Raw genomic sequence first — 18,291 nt, 5'->3', positions numbered from 1 at the left:
TAGTAAAAATCCTGAATTCTACACTATATAAACATTCCCTCCTCCACATGAGAGGGACTCAGACTCAGTAAGCTTAAAGAATTCAAAGTATAAAAAGGATGCCAGTATTTTGAGAAGCAAACCTTGTGATAGACTCTCTTTTAGAAAGGGATACGGGAAACGGGAAAAGGCAAGACTTGTGAAATAAGTAAAACTGGAAACACTACCAATCCACACACACCGCTGACACATACAAGTCTGCTCCAGTAAATATGCTCTTCGCTTTGTTTCAGTATTATCTAGTAAAAGGGCAGAGGCAGGACACTTCAGCTTTGAGGGAAACATGAAGATAAACGCTATAATGGTGAGCTGGAAATGAATAAACCCTTGGTCCGCTTCTGTCCTCCGACCCTTCGTGAAAAATGTCCACATGGGGGAAATGCATGTGTTAAATATAATTACTCAACTGCTACAGAATACAAATGAAACCGTATAGGTTAGTGTTATGTGCATTGCAGTGCTTCAGGGTTGCATATTATCATTCTTGGTCAAGATCTAATCAGCACTGAGTGATGAACATCTTCTACCTCGAGCTGTAATTTGTGTCATTGGATCCACCTTTGAAATGTGATCAATTCAATCTTTATAGAGAAAGCACACTGATTTTCGTAAGCATCTCACACTCGAAATAGCAAGATTTTAAAAAGCCTTCTGTCAAAAAGCTTTGGATAATTAACACTGTAGCACTGTAAATGCAACAGATGTTTAAAATGTGCAGCAACTGAATAGCTTTTGTTTCCCTGAGGACGCTCACCACCAAAATTCCCCGGACATCCAAAATAAGACTATTGCTTTTATTATTCAAACTGTTTGGCTCAAAGTATATTTAAAATGTTCAATATGTTTTCTTTGATATAGGGTCCTGCAGGGTTCAATAATTCACATGTAGGCTGTTTTATTTCTTCCTGATGTTATAACTGATTTAATCAGAATGATCCATGACCGTTCTATACTGTAGCTGTGTGTTTATCATTCTAACCACTACAACATCCCTCACCAAGTTGTTTTGTTGCCATAACCTATACCAAAGGGGTGATGGTGCTGATTTAAAACTGGACAACCAATCTACTGTCTACAAAAAAAATGTTTGTACAGGTTTGTAACATCTCCCCCAGCAAACTGCAATCATCCAAAAAACATAATTCATAAAAGGTACAGCTGAATTGATTTTCTGTTTGAAGTTAAGCCGTGTAAGCACAAATTTATTGCTACATGGTAGCTGGAGGGTTTTAATATAAACTGGAAAATGATTCTGCTCCAGTAACTTCTCCACGGCACAACTATAATAAAAAGGAATAGACTGCTATTTAATTTTCATTTTTAATTATATCAGCATTAAAATTAAAGAATAACAACGACTTTCTGTGCACTTTGTATTAACTAGAAATTGGTGTAGTTAAACGTTCCAAAAACTATATAATTGGTACTGGTACCGGCCAAAAATCCTCTGAGGCCAGAGGCATTTCCTATTCCTTTTTTTTCTCTCAGGGTGATTCACAGTGCTTCTCTCCGGAGGTAACAATGTTCTATTTGGGATTTCAAAGAAAACTTTATACAGATATAATTTAATAAAGTCGTTTACTGAATAGTGACCTTACCCCTGCACCTTTGCTTTACACCACATTTTATAGCACAGCTACACAGCCAGCTTCAGAGAGATTTTGGCTCAAGCTTCTTCATCAAAGTCTAAAGACACAGTTTAACGTGACAGATTTGTATCTCTTGTATTGCCAGTCACAATCCGCGCCAAGGTCGGCAATATAACTAAATGATTTGGTTAATTTGAATTCAAACAGTGTCAGCTGGGGGTCCACTCCGCGCAGTGGGAGGATTGGTAGAGTAATATCAACACAGTTGTGATTACTCCATTGAAGCAGTAGGGTGCTCCAATCACAGCCGAATCACTCTCCTCATTACAGACTCCAAGGCCAAGTCTCAGTGGGTGGACCAGAGAATCAGGCTCCGCATCTTCCCACTGAAATTAATTGAAATTCATGTGTGGCACCCTGATGCTCCCCATCAACACCACACTCATTCACATTTGCACAATCCAGCCTGGATTCATTAAGCACACGCACATTTCAAGTTCGAAAGAAGATTAAATCAGATAATGTTTTATGGGGCCTGGACCGTTGCGTTCAGACCAGCATATAAGATAGAGTTCACCAAACCAGATGCATCTTTTTGGGGAATGATTCTTCTTAAAGCAAAGTTGAAAACAAGGGTTTGCTCCAGGTGAGTGATCCCTGAAATGATTTACTCCTCTTGATCAGACACAGAGAGAAAGATCGAAGGTTCTGTGGAACAACAAGTAATGTTTTAGGCTCTGCATTTGTTTTGTTAGTAATTTGTGGATCTTGATGAAAAAAAGAGTAATTATCGGACACATTCTGAGGACTGATATCTAGGAGTGCGTACAATTTGGTGTGGCTGGATTTGAATTTAAGGTGACTGTTATTGGGCCTTGGCAGAGGGATACTGTCTACTGAGTGCCAGTGGAGTTATATCTCAAATTAAGGGTGTTACATCTCATATCGAGTGGTGGTTTTGTTGGAGTCAACAGTTACCAAATAGTAATGAAATTGGTCATCTTTCCAACGTGTCCCCCCTGTAAGTCTTTCCAAGGATACTTTGCTTACTAAGTATGGATACTTTGGAGCACGTGTGTTGAATTACCACAGGCCACATGTTTCACATCCTTGTTTTCCATCGCATTCAGCCCTGAATTCAAAGTAAACTATTTGTTACAAGGCATTCCTTGAACACAGCTTTTACGCACTGCAGCCTCTTTCCAAAGAAAACCAAAGTACTACTCAGGCAAAATAAACAATTATCTAACACATTAACAGCTAATGCATTCAACATTCCCTCTACTGCTCTATGGAAACTATTAAGAGACCTCCTCCAGCACTTAATGCCCGAATACTGTCCAGACTCGTCAATGTTTGGTTGCCATTTGTAGATCTGTAGCTGTTTCTCACAGACCGATGGGAGAATTTAAAGCTGCTGGAGCCACGGCTGGCATTTGGGAGGCTTCACAATAATCATTATCAGATAACTATTTTAGATAAATGCTCTCTTACCTCCTGCCCCGTTGTGTTGTGTGATCCAAATGTCAAACTTTTCTTGGAGATTCGTGCATCAACTGAAGTTTCTGTGCAGGGACAGACCACCGGCTCCTGTAAAGTAAATTTCCCCTGTATTTATTTGAGCAAAAAGAATATGATTTGTTGTGATATCAACGCATCAAAAATCTGACTGTGTGAAATAGCAATGTTTGTCATTCTTCCTCTGCAGCGAATTGTCACTTTAAACATGGAGACTTGTGCATTTCAGAGAAGATATTTTGGCACGTAAAGGCAAGTGTAAACAACGATGGCTGATCTCAATGCAGCCGTTTATATTTCGGCTGCTTGTATTGTGCATATCGATTCTCCATCAAATAAATTGCTCGTGATAGACTCAAACAGATATTCTTTCTTTGTACCCATAGGCAAACTTTGCAGCAATAATCACATCACAATCATAAACATCAACAGACATGGCCAAAACGTACACTCACACGTCCATCGTGCCTTCAAGCAGCTCTGGAGTGACATAGGTTGACATTTGGTCCAGACCAGCTGGACATCCACATTTTTCTTCTTATAGAATCTTAACGGCTTGTGGAATAAGGGACATTTTTGATTTGGTCAACAGAGGAGGCGGGAGCGTGCCTCTTATCACCCACAATGACCCCAGTTCTTTTCATGACTGTCTCTGTAAATACATCTTAAAGTAACTGCCATCAGTTAACTGACTGTTGGGACTGTTCCTCCATCTGCAAACACCAAACCAGCAGATGATACAGATCGTCAAAACAAAATAAAACAGGCGAAGCACCTAGAAATGCACGTTAGAAGATGTCCGTTTCTCACAGAGGCAATATTAAAGTCATTAGTGAGACATATGCTTTTCCTAGATGAAAGTATCGGCTGTTAAAAAAGTCCTACTTCTACCCTCAAGTCAAACATTACAAACCAAACCTCCTACGTGCTTCAAACTGTATTGTATCTCTGAACAGTATTTTCTCCCTGGCTGCTGTACAGAGAGGAGGGCAACTTTAGCCAAACAGGGCTGGAAGCAGAACAATTACCTAGCTATAGCTTGGTTAGCTAGAGGGCAAAATAAGCACTATCAATTTAAAATGTTTACCATTTTTTTTTTACTTAGAGATGGCCAGGTTCAACCAGATGGGGTTTTGTTGAGGCTGCAGCACACACACACACAAACGGGGGCTTGAATGTAAATGTGTCAAAAGGTCTGCTCCTTTTAGAATTTTAGGCTAAAGCTGCGGTCAGCAGGTGGCGCCCATCAGCGTCTCCGTGCGGCGTTCTCTTCTCCCTCGTACGTTTCATAATCCGTGGGAAGTAACAGAATAAATCAAAACTGCGTGTTGCAAGTAAGCAAACAAAATAAATTCAAGTTTTGATTGTGTTCTCAAGTGTTGTTGATTCAAATCGGTGGTCTGTTTATGTGACCCGAAAATACACATAACAATTAACGTCACTGCTTAAAATAAAACTTTGAGGCCCCGCCCCAGTCCGTCTGGGGCTTTAACCTTCAACCCGTGATTCAAAGGGATATTTTCGGGACGCGCCTTGAACGCAGCACATCAGTCAGTTGCGTATGAGTGCATGAGAAGCTGAGCTGGAAAAACAGATGTGAGAAACAACCTCCTCAACAAGAAGCTGTTATCACACCAGCAGTGTAAGTGTATCCTGTTTTTTATTTGAAATTTAATTTTATATATTGTATTATTTGTTTTATTATTAATATGTATTAGATATTTTCTTCAATATTAAAAAAATTGAAATTAGTGTATTTCTATGCGTTTCTGTCCTGATAAATTGTGGGAATAAACAAAAACTTTTGAATATCTCATAAGAGTTATGGTGTATTGTATTTCAAGTCAGATTCAGAACATGTATTCAGATGGTCTGTTGTTTCTAGCAGTCACTCTAAAGTGTGTGTGTGTGTGTGTGTGTGTGTGTGTGTGTGTGTGTGTGTGTGTGTGTGTGTGTGTGTGTGTGTGTGTGTGTGTGTGTGTGTGTGTGTGTGTGTGTGTGTGTGTGTGTGTGTGGATATGTGTGTGTGTGTGTGTTTCCTCAGACCATGTCTTCTAGGAAAGCAGTGACAAGCTTTTCCATGCACTCCATCCGGCACCTGTTGGTTCTCTCCTCTCTGTGTCGTTTCATATCTGCAAACGGCACAGAGACCGTCATGGACCGAGCACACCAACTGATGACCAAATATCCTCTTATTGACGCGTAAAGCTTTTTTGATGCCGTCTGCACACATGATTCACATTCGTGGAAATAAATGTCTTAATTCCGATTAAAATGTGCCTCCATCCTGACCCCCCGAATTCTCTTGTGCCCTCATTTGTTAGTCACAATGACATAGCTACTTCGCTGAGGGCCGATTACCACAACAACCTGAGTGAAATTGACCTTCGTAATCTCAGCCATCTGACCACCGACATCACCCGTCTCAAAGCAGGCCATGTTCAGGCACAGGTATCATCCTACCAAGTGATTTCTGGCTCAGAATGGCAATCAGGTCAGTAACTCAAATGTCTCGTTCTCTCTCTCTCTTCCTTGGTCAGATGTTTGCAGCCTTTGTGCTCTGTCCGGCCCAAGACAAGGACGCCGTGAGACTGACGCTGGAACAAATAGATGTGATCAGACGCATGTGCACTGAGCACCAGGAGCTTGAGTTGGTCACGTCCACCGAAGGTATTGCACAACACCAAAAACACCACAGAGTCAAGAAGAGAAGTCTTTGAGAAATCTCTCAGTTGCAACCAATTATCTAATTATGATTTACAATGCATTTGTATTCTTTTTTTTGGTATCCGCCCGTAGTTTAAATGTATATGATCCCATATGTCTTACTTACAGTCCATAATTTGAGAAAGGGAATGGAAATGATAGGGATCTATGCATCATAATGAAAAGGTAATTTCTTGTGAACAATGAGATTACCTTACAAGAAATCTCATTGTTTTTGAGTTCTGAAATCAGAACTCAAAAACAAATCCTGGTACCTTTTTTCAAAAGATTCAGAATTCTTTGTTCTTTTTTGCCCATTTCACTGGCTTGTATTGAATATAAGGTTTTATCTGAGGCATTAATGTCATACAACGTGTTGTCTGTCACCGCAGAACTAGAGAATGCTGAGAAGAGGCATAAGATAAGGTGTCTCATAAGTATTGAGGGAGGACACTCCATCGACAGCAGCCTGCCAACTCTCCGGATGTTTTACCGTCTTGGTGTCCGCTCCATGACCATCACACATAACTGCAATACACCTTGGTAATGAAAATTTGTTAATTTCAATGTTATATTTTGTTACAACCTTGAGGTTGTGTGGATCTCTTTCTCTCTCTCTCTCTCTCTCTCTCTCGTGATGATTGTGTTTCAGGTGTGTCTGTTCGAGGGGATGAGTGGGTGGATGCGTTTCAGGTGTGTCTCTTTGAGTGGATGAGTGGGTGGATGTGTTTACAGGGAGCGGATTGGTTCCAGCCGAAGGATGGGGTGGATCGTATTCCCAGGATAAGAGCACGGTTCCCAAAGCGCCGGCGGTTCTCTCTCCTCTTGCCACTGCCAGCAGGACCTCCAGCCGGACTCAACTTATGCAGCCGTCTGTAAATTGTTCTTTTGGTAACAGCCCGTTCTTGGTAGGGGTGGGTAGCATTTCCGTTCGAACCATGTTTTCTCCTGTTTTGTTGGTGAGGAGTTAGGTCAGTATGATGTCTTTTGTTTCCTTTTATTTTGAGTAGGGAAGATTAGGTTGTTTCGTCTTAGGGTTGTTTTCTGTTTGTTATTTTGCTGTAAGCCCACCCTGAAGAAAATGTGTCAATAAATACGAACGGGCTGTTAATTGTTGTGGCTGGTTCTTGGGAGCGTGGCAAGGAGGGGGGGGAACTATTGTACCATGTTGCGATTATATTTTCCCCTAGACAGGGTCGTAACATGAATTGGGGGCTCGTCCGTTTCTTCTTTTGGGGAATTTTTCTTTATTTCTTGCTCTTCTCAGTTTCATTCAGTAATTGTTGGCAGATGATATATGTGTTCGTATAGATATATTCTCCATAAACGTGTTGCCGGTTGGTTGTTTATGTTAATAGGATGGATTTTCAATTAGATGATTTTGCCATAGACCCCTCGATAAAAAAGCTGGATAAATGTAAGAAAGCTGATTTATTAATTGTGGCAGATTTTTTCGGGGTTCAAGTACCTTTACATGCAAAAAAAGCAGAGTTAAAACAACTTTTGGTGGAAAAACTAGGGGAGAAGGGGGTGTTTCCAGAACGTCATGTGGATACTGGGGAAGATGCGGAGGCCAAAGCAATGCCACAGCCCCCCCCCCACGTGGATCCCATGATTAAGGCAGACATGACGGCCAAGGAGCTCCACTTGGTGCTCCGTATTAAGGAGGTGGAGCGTGAGGCAATGCATCTACGAGTGCGAGCTCTAGAGTTGGAGCGGGAACCCCCATTGGCGTCTGCCACCCCCATTCGGGGACAATCACCTGCCCTCTTCCATCAGGATAGCTTTGATGTTGGCAGACATGTGGCACTTGTTCCTCCGTTTAGGGAAACAGAAGTTGATTCATACTTTTGTGCATTTGAACGTATTGCGTCTGCTTTAAGATGGCCTAAGGATGTTTGGCCAATATTGTTACAATGTAAGTTAGTAGGCAGGGCACAGGAGGTCTTAAATAGTCTTACTCTAGAACAGTCTCTAGATTATGAGGTGTTAAAATCTACTGTTCTACGTGCCTATGAATTAGTTCCTGAGGCTTATCGCCAAAAATTTAGGAACTGTAGAAGAACTGGCAACCAAACATATGGGGAATTTGCACATGAGAAGACCACATTGGGTTTTATTGCCTTACGTGAACTTATGCTGCTTGAGGAGTTCAAAAGATGTTTGCCTGAGAATATTGTGGTGTACTTAAATGAACAAAAGGTTGCAACCTTGTCACAAGCAGCAGTGCTGGCTGATGAATTTGCCCTAACCCATAAGAATGTGTTTTCCTCACATGTGTCCCGTGATGGGGTAGTTGTAGGGGAAAGACAAAAGTCACCCCGGAGTCCCAGGCACCAGTCACCAGTTTCACGTGATAGGCGTGCATGTTTCTACTGCCATGAAAGTGGACATTTTATTGCTGATTGTCCGCTGTTGAAAAAGAAAGATCAGATTAAGAGGTCAGACAGCCCCTCTGCTATCGGGCTGTTTCAAACAGTACCTGGAATAGATCACATGGTGGCTCAGATAGAACAGGATGATGAAGTTGATGCTGATTTTAAACCATTCATCTCAGATGGCTATGTGGTTATACCCGAGGGTGGAGCTAGCCCAGTTCCCATTAAAATATTAAGAGACACCGGTGCGAAACATTCTCTCATTCGGGCTGGTGTATTACCTTTTTCGAAGCAAACATACTGTGGCACAGATATACTGATTTGGGGAGTTAAAATGAGTGTTTTACGGGTGCCGCTTCATACTATACAGCTCTCCTCTCCTATTGTGTCTGGCCTTGTGCGAGTTGGGTTGCGATCCCAGTTGCCAATACAGGGGGTTGACTTAATTCTCGGGAATGATGTTGCAGGAGTAAAAGTGTTCCCCTCCCCCGAGGTTGTTGAAATCCCCACCGTGGTAACATGTGACTCACCCTCAATTTTTCCTGCGTGCGCCGTTACGCGTGCCAGGGCTCGTAAACTAGATGATGTGGTGCATCTTTCTGATACTTTCATGGTACAGGATAACGTTGTGGTAGATAGTTCTGTTTTGGGTGAAGCCCCAACAACAAGAACAACATTGGAAAAAACGTATGACCACATGTGGACGGTTCCAGATTTGTCTTTGTCCGTGGACAAAGTAGAACTGATTAAGGCCCAACAGAGTGACTGTACCTTAGTTAGTAGTTTGTCTGCAGCTTCTGAAAACAGAAGGGAGAGGTCTGGCACTTACTTCTTTGATGATGGTGTCCTCATGCGGAGGTGGTCTTCTGGGCCTGACAGTGACCACAATACAATCCGACAACTAGTTGTGCCAACTCCCTTTCGTGTTCAAGTGTTGAGTTTAGCACATGATCATAGTCTGTCAGGACATTTGGGCGTTTCCAAAACATATCGGCGCATCCTTAGGTATTTTTTCTGGCCGGGATTGAAATCCGAAGTGGCGGCATTTTGCCGATCATGTCATATTTGCCAGGTTGTGGGAAAACCTAACCAAATGATCCCTCGTGCACCCTTACACCCTATCCCTGTAATAGGAGAACCGTTTGAGCATGTCGTGATTGATTGTGTGGGACCACTTCCAAAAACTAAATCTGGCAACCAGTATATCCTCACTATGATGTGTGCTGCCACTCGATATCCTGAAGCTGTGCCCTTACGCACAATAAAGTCAAAGGCTATTATAAAAGCACTAGTGAAATTTTTTACCACATTTGGAATACCTAAGCATATCCAGAGTGACCAAGGCTCCAACTTTATGTCAAAAATCTTTGCTCAAGTAATGTCCCAGTTGTCTGTTAAACACGTACTTCCAGTGCTTATCACCCTGAGAGCCAAGGCGCGCTTGAGAGATTTCACCAAACATTAAAATCCATGCTTCGTAAGTACTGTCTTGAATCCAGTAGGGACTGGGATGAGGGCCTGCCACTGCTGCTGTTTGCCGTGCGGGAAACCACGCAAGAATCCCTAGGGTTTAGTCCGGCTGATCTTGTTTTCGGTCACACAGTGCGTGGTCCGTTGCGTTTACTCAGAGAAAAGTGGCTGGCTGGCAAACCAAATGTTGCTCACAACATTCTAGATTATGTCAGCGCTTTCAAAGAGAAGTTGTACCATGCTTGTGAAACAGCTAGACAGTCTCTTGCTTCTGTTCAGACCAAGATGAAAAACAGATATGACCAGAAAACTGTGTCGAGAAAGTTCCAGTCTGGTGATAAGGTTCTGGTTTTGTTACCAGTTAGTGGGTCTGGCCTACAGGCAAAATTGTATGGTCCCTATGTCGTGGACCGCTCGTTAAGTGACACTAATTATGTGATTAAAACCCCTGATCGACTGAAGAAATCCAGAGTATGTCACGTAAACATGTTAAAACAGTATTTCTCCCGCAGTAACGACCTGTCCCCCATAGTCCCTGTTTCTGTGGTTGGGGTACCACCCCCCGGCAGGGAAGAGGATGAAGTGGTTGAGGGACGACTTTCAGTTCCCTGTGCTCGCCTGAAGAATTCAGAAATTTTGTCCAAACTGGACGAGTTTCTGTCACATTTGGCTGAGCCAGCTCGTGACGATGTGGTAAGGCTTATCCATAGTTATTCTAAAATTTTTGGTGATATCCCCACACAGACCCATGTCCTTTGTCATGATATTGATGTTGGTGAGCACCAACCCACAAAACAACATGCTTACAGAGTAAACCCTACTAAACGAGCGATAATGCAGCAGGAAGTTGAGTATCTCCTCCAGAATGGTTTTGCTGTGCCTAGCTCCAGTGCGTGGAGTTCTCCATCCTTGTTGGTGCCAAAATCTGATCAAAGTTTCCGATTTTGTAATGATTTTAGAAAGCTTAATGCAGTCACCAAACCAGATTCTTTTCCACTGCCTCGGATGGAGGACTGTATTGATCGTGTGGGTTCTGCAAAGTTTGTAACAAAACTTGACCTAAAGGGGTATTGGCAGGTGCCCCTGACTCCTCGCGCCTCAGAAATGTCTGCATTTGTGACACCAGATCATTTTTTGCAGTATAAAGTAATGCCTTTTGGCCTCAGGAATGCCCCTGCAACATTTCAGCGACTTATGTCGCAGGTGCTCTCTAATGTTCCAGATTGCGAGGTATACCTAGACGATGTTGTTGCCTACTCCTCTACTTGGGCTGAGCATGTGGCAACCCTGACAGAGATTTTTTGCCGGTTGAGTAATGCTTCCCTTACACTGAATCTAGCAAAGTGTGACTTTGGTAAAGCCGTGGTGACGTATTTGGGTAAGAAGGTAGGACAAGGTCAGGTGTGTCCACTTAATGTAAAAGTACAGGCAATTGTAGATTTCCCAGTGCCCAAGACCCGGCGTGAACTTCGACGTTTTTTTGGGGATGTGTGGGTACTATCGTGGATTCTGCAGAAACTTTGCTGATATTGTTGCTCCCCTCACTACCCTGTCCAGTCCCTCTAAACCCTATGTGTGGACTACTTGTTGTCAGGAAGCTCTTGAATCTGCTAAGGCTCTTCTCTGTAGCGCACCTGTTCTTTCTTCCCCAGACTTTCTACTGCCCTTCAAACTTGAGGTTGATGCCAGTGGTCACGGGGCTGGGGCGGTGCTGCTGCAGGAGGATGTTAATGATGTGGATCACCCGGTCTGTTTCTTCTCTAAGAAATTCAACAAACATCAGCTAAATTACAGTACTATTGAGAAGGAAGCATTAGCTTTACTCCTAGCCCTTCAGCACTTCGAGGTCTATGTCGGTTCCACTCCGCTGCCTGTGGTTGTGTATTCGGACCAAAACCCCTTAGTATTCCTGTCCCAAATGCGTAACACCAACCAGCGTTTAATGCGTTGGTCGCTGCTATTGCAGGACTTTAATATCGAGATTCGGCATAAGAAAGGTAAAGATAATGTTATAGCTGATGCACTTTCGCGTTCCGGTGACCTTTTCTTTTGGAGAGAAATGTTCGATCTTTAAGGGGGGAGGTGTTACAACCTTGAGGTTGTGTGGATCTCTTTCTCTCTCTCTCTCTCTCTCTCTCTCTCTCTCTCTCTCGTGATGATTGTGTTTCAGGTGTGTCTGTTCGAGGGGATGAGTGGGTGGATGCGTTTCAGGTGTGTCTCTTTGAGTGGATGAGTTTACAGGGAGCGGATTGGTTCCAGCCGAAGGATGGGGTGGATCGTATTCCCAGGATAAGAGCACGGTTCGCAAAGCGCCGGCGGTTCTCTCTCCTCTTGCCACTGCCAGCAGGACCTCCAGCCGGACTCAACTTATGCAGCCGTCTGTAAATTGTTCTTTTGGTAACAGCCCGTTCTTGGTAGGGGTGGGTAGCATTTCCGTTCGAACCATGTTTTCTCCTGTTTTGTTGGTGAGGAGTTAGGTCAGTATGATGTCTTTTGTTTCCTTTTATTTTGAGTAGGGAAGATTAGGTTGTTTCGCCTTAGGGTTGTTTTCTGTTTGTTATTTTGCTGTAAGCCCACCCTGAAGAAACTGTGTCAATAAATACGAACGGGCTGTTAATTGTTGTGGCTGGTTCTTGGGAGCGTGGCAAGGAGGGGGGGGAACTATTGTACCATGTTGCGATTATATTTTCCCCTAGACAGGGTCGTAACAATTTAAACTAGACTATTGCAGCCATTTAAACAAAATATACAACTTTAAGATGGAGAACATAACAGGTCCCCAAAAGTGAAGCCAAAGCATTTCAAATCAATTCTCCAAGATGGTTTCTGTCATAAATGAAACAATGAACCATATTGAGTTTAAGACGCAGCTCTTTACAAATGGAATGCAAAATAACCTAGATTTGTAGAGAGACCGAAACACCTTCAAATGCCCTTAACATGCCAACATTTCTTCTGATTGTCATGATTTCTGGTTTTAATAACAACATTTTCCAATGCAGGGCAAAGACATCTTCAAATTTGTATACTTTCTATCAAAGTCTGGATAACAGCCTGACAAGCTTTGGGAAGGTAAGCTCAATATTCTATCATATCAACTGCAAAATTGTTTAATTCATCAAGTGTCAACTTGTTTTGAGTTTTTTTATTGTCAGAACATAAATAACTGAATATTTAAGATGGATGTTTTATTAATAATGAGAAACCTTTTGATTAACATGACAGTTAATGTTATTCAATGAACGCTGACACTAGCCACTCAACATTTTAGAGTTTGTGTACCTGTGTGATGTGTGTTTATTGTTGTATGGTATCACCCAATTATCACTATTACTTTATTTATTATTACTATGTCATTTTTAAGCTTTTAGACACCTCAGTAATGGACTCTGCTAAACATACTGGACATTGTTATTGTTAGAGTTTGCTTATGCTATGCAAACCTTAATAGAGACACAGCTGTTACCCAAATTAGGCTGTGGTGGAGGAGATGAACAGACTGGGGATGATAGTGGACATCTCCCACACTTCTTGGGACACGGCCTCGGCTGTGCTGAACCACACCAAGGCTCCTGTTATTTTCAGCCATTCGTCCTCCTACTTCATCTGCCGTAGCCATCGCAATGTTCCTGACTGGCTGCTGCACGAGCTGGTGAGAAAACTAATTTACTGAGTAATAGTTTGCCTGATTATCAACTCACTGATTTAAGTTTTTTTCATTCATTTAATTAGACTTTTATTCACCCCTCTGACAAAGAACATGCAGTGCATTTTTCTCTGCAGAGTTTTGTGTATCAACGGGACAAACAGACTTACACCAATAAAGTATTTTTGCAAATAACAATATTATTGATGAAAATAATTTGGGTATATTTGCAGGTTTAAGAACCAATATATGGATACAAATTCTGGATATGAGTTGGGGAATATCTTGGGAGGTGATCACACCAGCCGCGACGCTCTTCAATATGTTACTGTTTCGTTCCATGAACACATACAATTACTACGATATAACAAGGATACTCAGTTTCTCGACTGAATTTCGGGATGACAAAATCTAGCTACTAACATATTAACACATGGCAAAGTAGTCAAAACCACCTATGTAGTAGTTCCTACTAAACACACACTCACACTTTGTGTTGTGTCTCTGTGACTTCAAACTCAAAAAGTATTTAGTTTGTCCAGTCTAGGCTACTGTAAAAACATGGTGGCCTCCGTAGTGAGGACCTGCTCCAGATGTTAAAATAAAGGGCTCATCGTAGGGTAAAGAAACCAACAAAAATATACAATCTAGATGAAAAAAGGGAAAATATCACTTGGGTTATTTTATGTTCAGTTAATTACACACACACACACACACACACACACTCACAAGGTTAAAACAATACCAACCACGATGCCACCACTGCTAGATGTAATCATATTTTATAAGAGGTAAATTGTTACGTCCTTTTATTATAGACTGAGAAAAACACAGGACGACCAAAATGGTTAACTAAGTCAAAAAGTGTGTGGTAGGACCTCAAAATACGACCTTATCTATTGTCCATTCCTAAAATAAAACAACCGAAATGCCTAAATACCTTATCTTAAGAAGCAGCTCTCCAAAGTACACGTGTGACACCAACCAATAACCCTAGTTTGTCTATACAAGTGACTCTGTTTCTGCAAAAGTGTTAAGGTACCCCTTCCTACCTAATGTCCAAACAAACCTCCCACCACAAGCCTTACAAACTGTTGCAACAGCATTTCCCTTATTTAACAGCAGCCCTACCTGTTCCTAGAGGGACATGTTCCTCATTATTCCAACTATTGCAGATGTGTGTGTGTACAGTTAAACAGTGATTACAGAGTGTGTAAAATAGATATAAGTCACACAAGATCTGAACCTTATCTACCAACACAGCTAATGAAGGCATATGAGATAGGAATTTAGGTTGTTTGTGTGTGAAAATGTATATATCCAATGACTTGTGTATGTGTTTCAGAAACAGAATGGGGGGTTGATCATGGTGAATTTCCACACCAATTTTGTTTCCTGCAAAGACAAGGCTAACATTTTTCAGGTGGCAGGTGAGGTTTCTATTTTGAACTGTAAATCTGGTATTTGGAGTTTCTCAGTTGATTGATCATTTATTACGTGTTTTACAGACCATTTTGATCACATTAAGAAGGTGATTGGAGCGGAGTCGATCGGATTTGGGGCGGACTTCGAAGGCGCTCCAACGTAAGAAATACTCCATTGCAAATTGTCATTTTAGTTTTAGTGCCTCTAGGTATTCTAAAACCTTGTTGCAGGGTACCGATACAACAAAAAGCACGGTAAGTACACTCGTACTCTCCTAACATGTTTGAGAGGTTGTTCACGAACCAGATCACTTTCCGTGCTCATGCTAGCCTTTCTTCATATCAACAATTTGGCCGTCTCAGCTATCAGCAGACTGAAAATGGTAGAAATCAATAATGGTTTAGTGTGAAGAGGCAAAAGAAAGTGGTGCTGCTCTAGATTTGCTGTATAATGGTTGACATTGAATTTGTTTGATTCCCTTCATGCAGACATCACCAGTTCCAAAAAGCAATGTCACAAAACAAATAATAATAAAAGGCTAAAAGTTTTTATTGTTGTAACTATTAATTAGTATTTACCTACAACTACACGATTCGTTTTTAGTGATGCCTATTTTCAAAATAAATATGTGTCAATGTTTTTTTGTTTTTTTTTGCAGGTTTCCTCAGGGTCTAGACGATGTGTCCAAGTATCCTCACCTGATCCAGGAACTGCTGCGGAGGAACTGGACAGAAAACGATTTGGCTAACGTCCTTAGAAGGAATTTCCTGCGAGTTTTTAGGGAGGTGGAGCGGGTGAGCTGAAAGATTAATATACTTATTCTCTTGTCAAATATAAAGCTTTCCTTGATTATTGAAGGGTAAGAAGTGTCATGTCCCAAACGTCTAGCTGTAGACAATGAGTAAAGGATATGTTTGAAATATTGGACTTCATTTTATTATGCCTCCACACACATAATTTTTTCTGGTTGTCCATCTGTCCCATTCTTGTGATCTCACTATGATGGATTTTATTTCAAATTTGGCTCAACATTAAGTCATACTGAAGCATGAACTGATCAAATATTTGTGGTCAAGGAGCCATTTTTGTTCTTGTGAACATCCCAGTAAGGATTAAATTTAGTAAAAAGATTAATTTGAACTTAAAGCTGAACGGATTTTTGTGGTCATGGTCATTGAGACGTCATGTTCTTGTGAATGAGATATTATAGGAACACCCAGAAGGAATCTTATAACATCTGAGCCGAACATTCAATTGGACTAAATGACAACCTGATTTGAATTTGGAGGTTAAAGGTCAAGGTCACTGTAACCTCAGTTTATTTTAAGAGAATCCTTTTAAACTTAGACTCCTTAAATAAATTGATAGATTTGGTGATCAAAATTTAAGGTAAAGAACTCAATGGCCTAACTGTTTTAGTCTCTAGAACATGATGTTTCAAGTTTCCTTTAAAGAAATGTCTTCACTGTTTGACCAGTTGTCACTCGGACTAAAAAATGAACTGATTCGATTTCAGTGGTTCAAGTTCAAAGGCCTCAGTGACCTTATATTTTTGTGAATGCATTATACCAGGGACTGGAACTGCAGTTTGTCAGAGGCACAAACCCAGGACAATAATTCTAGTTTTTCTGACAAGGGTTACCACCACCTTTATTTAAGAATTTGCGGCCACTTTTAAAAAACCCCCCTGTTGGTCAAAATAAAATTTTCAGATTCAACAGTAATCTTGTTTGCCTCCTGAGATTGACTGAATAATAATGAACATATCCAACAGATTAAAATATAGCTTTTTACAGTTTATGAGAGTTCTCTATGGCACAGACTAATTCAAAAGTTGACTCATTTCAAATGTTACCTCCCTCTCTTGTCTCTCTCTGTATTTTCCTCCAGGTCCGTGATCAGTTAAATGTCACCCTACCCAGTGAGACCCAGATCCCTGCTAATGAGGTCCAGAACCTCTGCAGACTGAACCTTGAGGTAGCTAGAAAATTACAGCAAATTCCCCCCAGTTGCACCTTCAATCTCACCTCCGGTCGCACCTCCAGTCCCACCTGCAGAGCCCAAAGCGGAGCAGCAGATCTGCTGATCCTGGCTGCTGTTCTGCTGCTTTCCAGCATGTTTATTGATTGAATATTAAAAAATGCACTTCTGCCAAAGCATCTTTCTTTTAAAGCGATACATTTAATCCTGTGTGAATAACTAGAGGTCATTGAGTTTTCTGTAGCCATTTGGAGGCTGACACATCACCCCACAGGTCAGCAAAGATAAGGTGATGGATCAGATTCCTACCACCAGTGCAACATAAAAAACATTAGCACTTTCTTCCATCTTGGAGGTCATTTGACTTCTCTCTTTAATTTCTTGGTGAATGTGTATTTGCATATCTATGAACAATTATGATACATAGGAAACTTTAGTATTTATGAAGTTGTTTGCATAAGTTGTTTTAGTCTTTGCTTGTGAAAGTTTCTGTGACTGGAGGTGGGGTCACTATGCTGGGAATAATGAGGGTAAACAGTTCTGTTAAGTGGAAAATTATACATTATCATAAAATTCACACAAATGATGTATTGCTGTAATGGTATTGTATTAAAGGTTTCATCAAAGCAGTAGAGGGGCAGTGTAACATTATGCACCTTCATAAAAGGCAGTGTGCATCTCAGTGAGGGTTGTTTGACCAAGCAGACTCACTTTTTTCATTGCACTTAGAAATAGTTAAAACCAGATCTGTAATTTAGATGAGCAGTTTCTCAAAGAGTGTGATGCCCCGCCTTTTATAAGATTCAGAATAAACAGTGTACTGGAAACAAAGTTGATGAGACTTGTTGAGCTCATTTTGATATTTTATCATCGTCCACAGCCTGTGCATGACTTTCAGATAACCACATAGCTGTGAAGTCCCAGTGTCAATGTGCTTCAAACCTGAAAGCTCTCTGCTTGTCTAAAATTCTGCCAACATAAATGAGTGTCATTCAAAGAATTGTGATGTGGGATATTCCCCTTTACACTTATACTGTTCAGGAAAAAGAGTTTAAATTATCAAGACCATGAGCATTCTTGTTAGTATTGAATGTTTTTAATAACTGCACACCTGGTAATGAGTTATCCGTTACATATAAAACACCCTCCCTGGCTTGTGCCATAGACTTTATTTAAAGATGGATGACATGACTGAAGCCAAATCTTCTTGATCGCCACCTGGTGGCTGGCTGCAGTGTAAGTCATAAACCCCACCTCATCTATGTTAGTTTATGGGACATAGACCAAACAAACAAGTGAAAGTACACGTCAACATTTTTCCCCCTAAGATGGTGTCAGTTATTTTAGGGTTTTCTTACCACACCGAATGTTCACCAGAAAGTTTGGTTTTAATTTGTGATTTGATGCTATAAAAAGGGGGTCACATTTTATGACTGTGGGCGGAAACAAACTCACAGTTGGTGGAGTGCAAGTATATCCATAACATCCAAGATATTTTATCTTCATTTCTGGATAGTGGGAAAAAGTGGAGACGCGTGGT

General features: G+C 41.2%; 1 protein-coding gene across 1 annotated transcript; it reads left to right on the top strand.

Annotated features, from left to right (window-relative positions):
* The first annotated feature begins 4,657 nt into the window (after positions 1 to 4,657).
* dpep2 (dipeptidase 2) lies at positions 4,658 to 17,582 on the top strand. The gene is made up of 11 exons (XM_053437839.1): positions 4,658 to 4,788; positions 5,191 to 5,348; positions 5,471 to 5,597; positions 5,687 to 5,816; positions 6,245 to 6,395; positions 12,703 to 12,772; positions 13,176 to 13,352; positions 14,692 to 14,776; positions 14,855 to 14,930; positions 15,430 to 15,565; positions 16,662 to 17,582. Exons 2-11 carry the CDS (start codon positions 5,194 to 5,196, stop codon positions 16,899 to 16,901), a joined length of 1,347 nt encoding a protein of 448 aa, XP_053293814.1. The 5' UTR covers positions 4,658 to 4,788; positions 5,191 to 5,193; the 3' UTR covers positions 16,902 to 17,582.
* Positions 17,583 to 18,291: the final 709 nt, after the last annotated feature.

Source organism: Pleuronectes platessa, chromosome 1, assembly GCF_947347685.1.
Source record: "Pleuronectes platessa chromosome 1, fPlePla1.1, whole genome shotgun sequence".
In the NCBI taxonomy this organism is placed as follows: domain Eukaryota; kingdom Metazoa; phylum Chordata; class Actinopteri; order Pleuronectiformes; family Pleuronectidae; genus Pleuronectes; species Pleuronectes platessa.
Note: the sequence above shows the minus strand (reverse complement) of the source record. Positions and strands in the feature narration are given on the sequence as shown.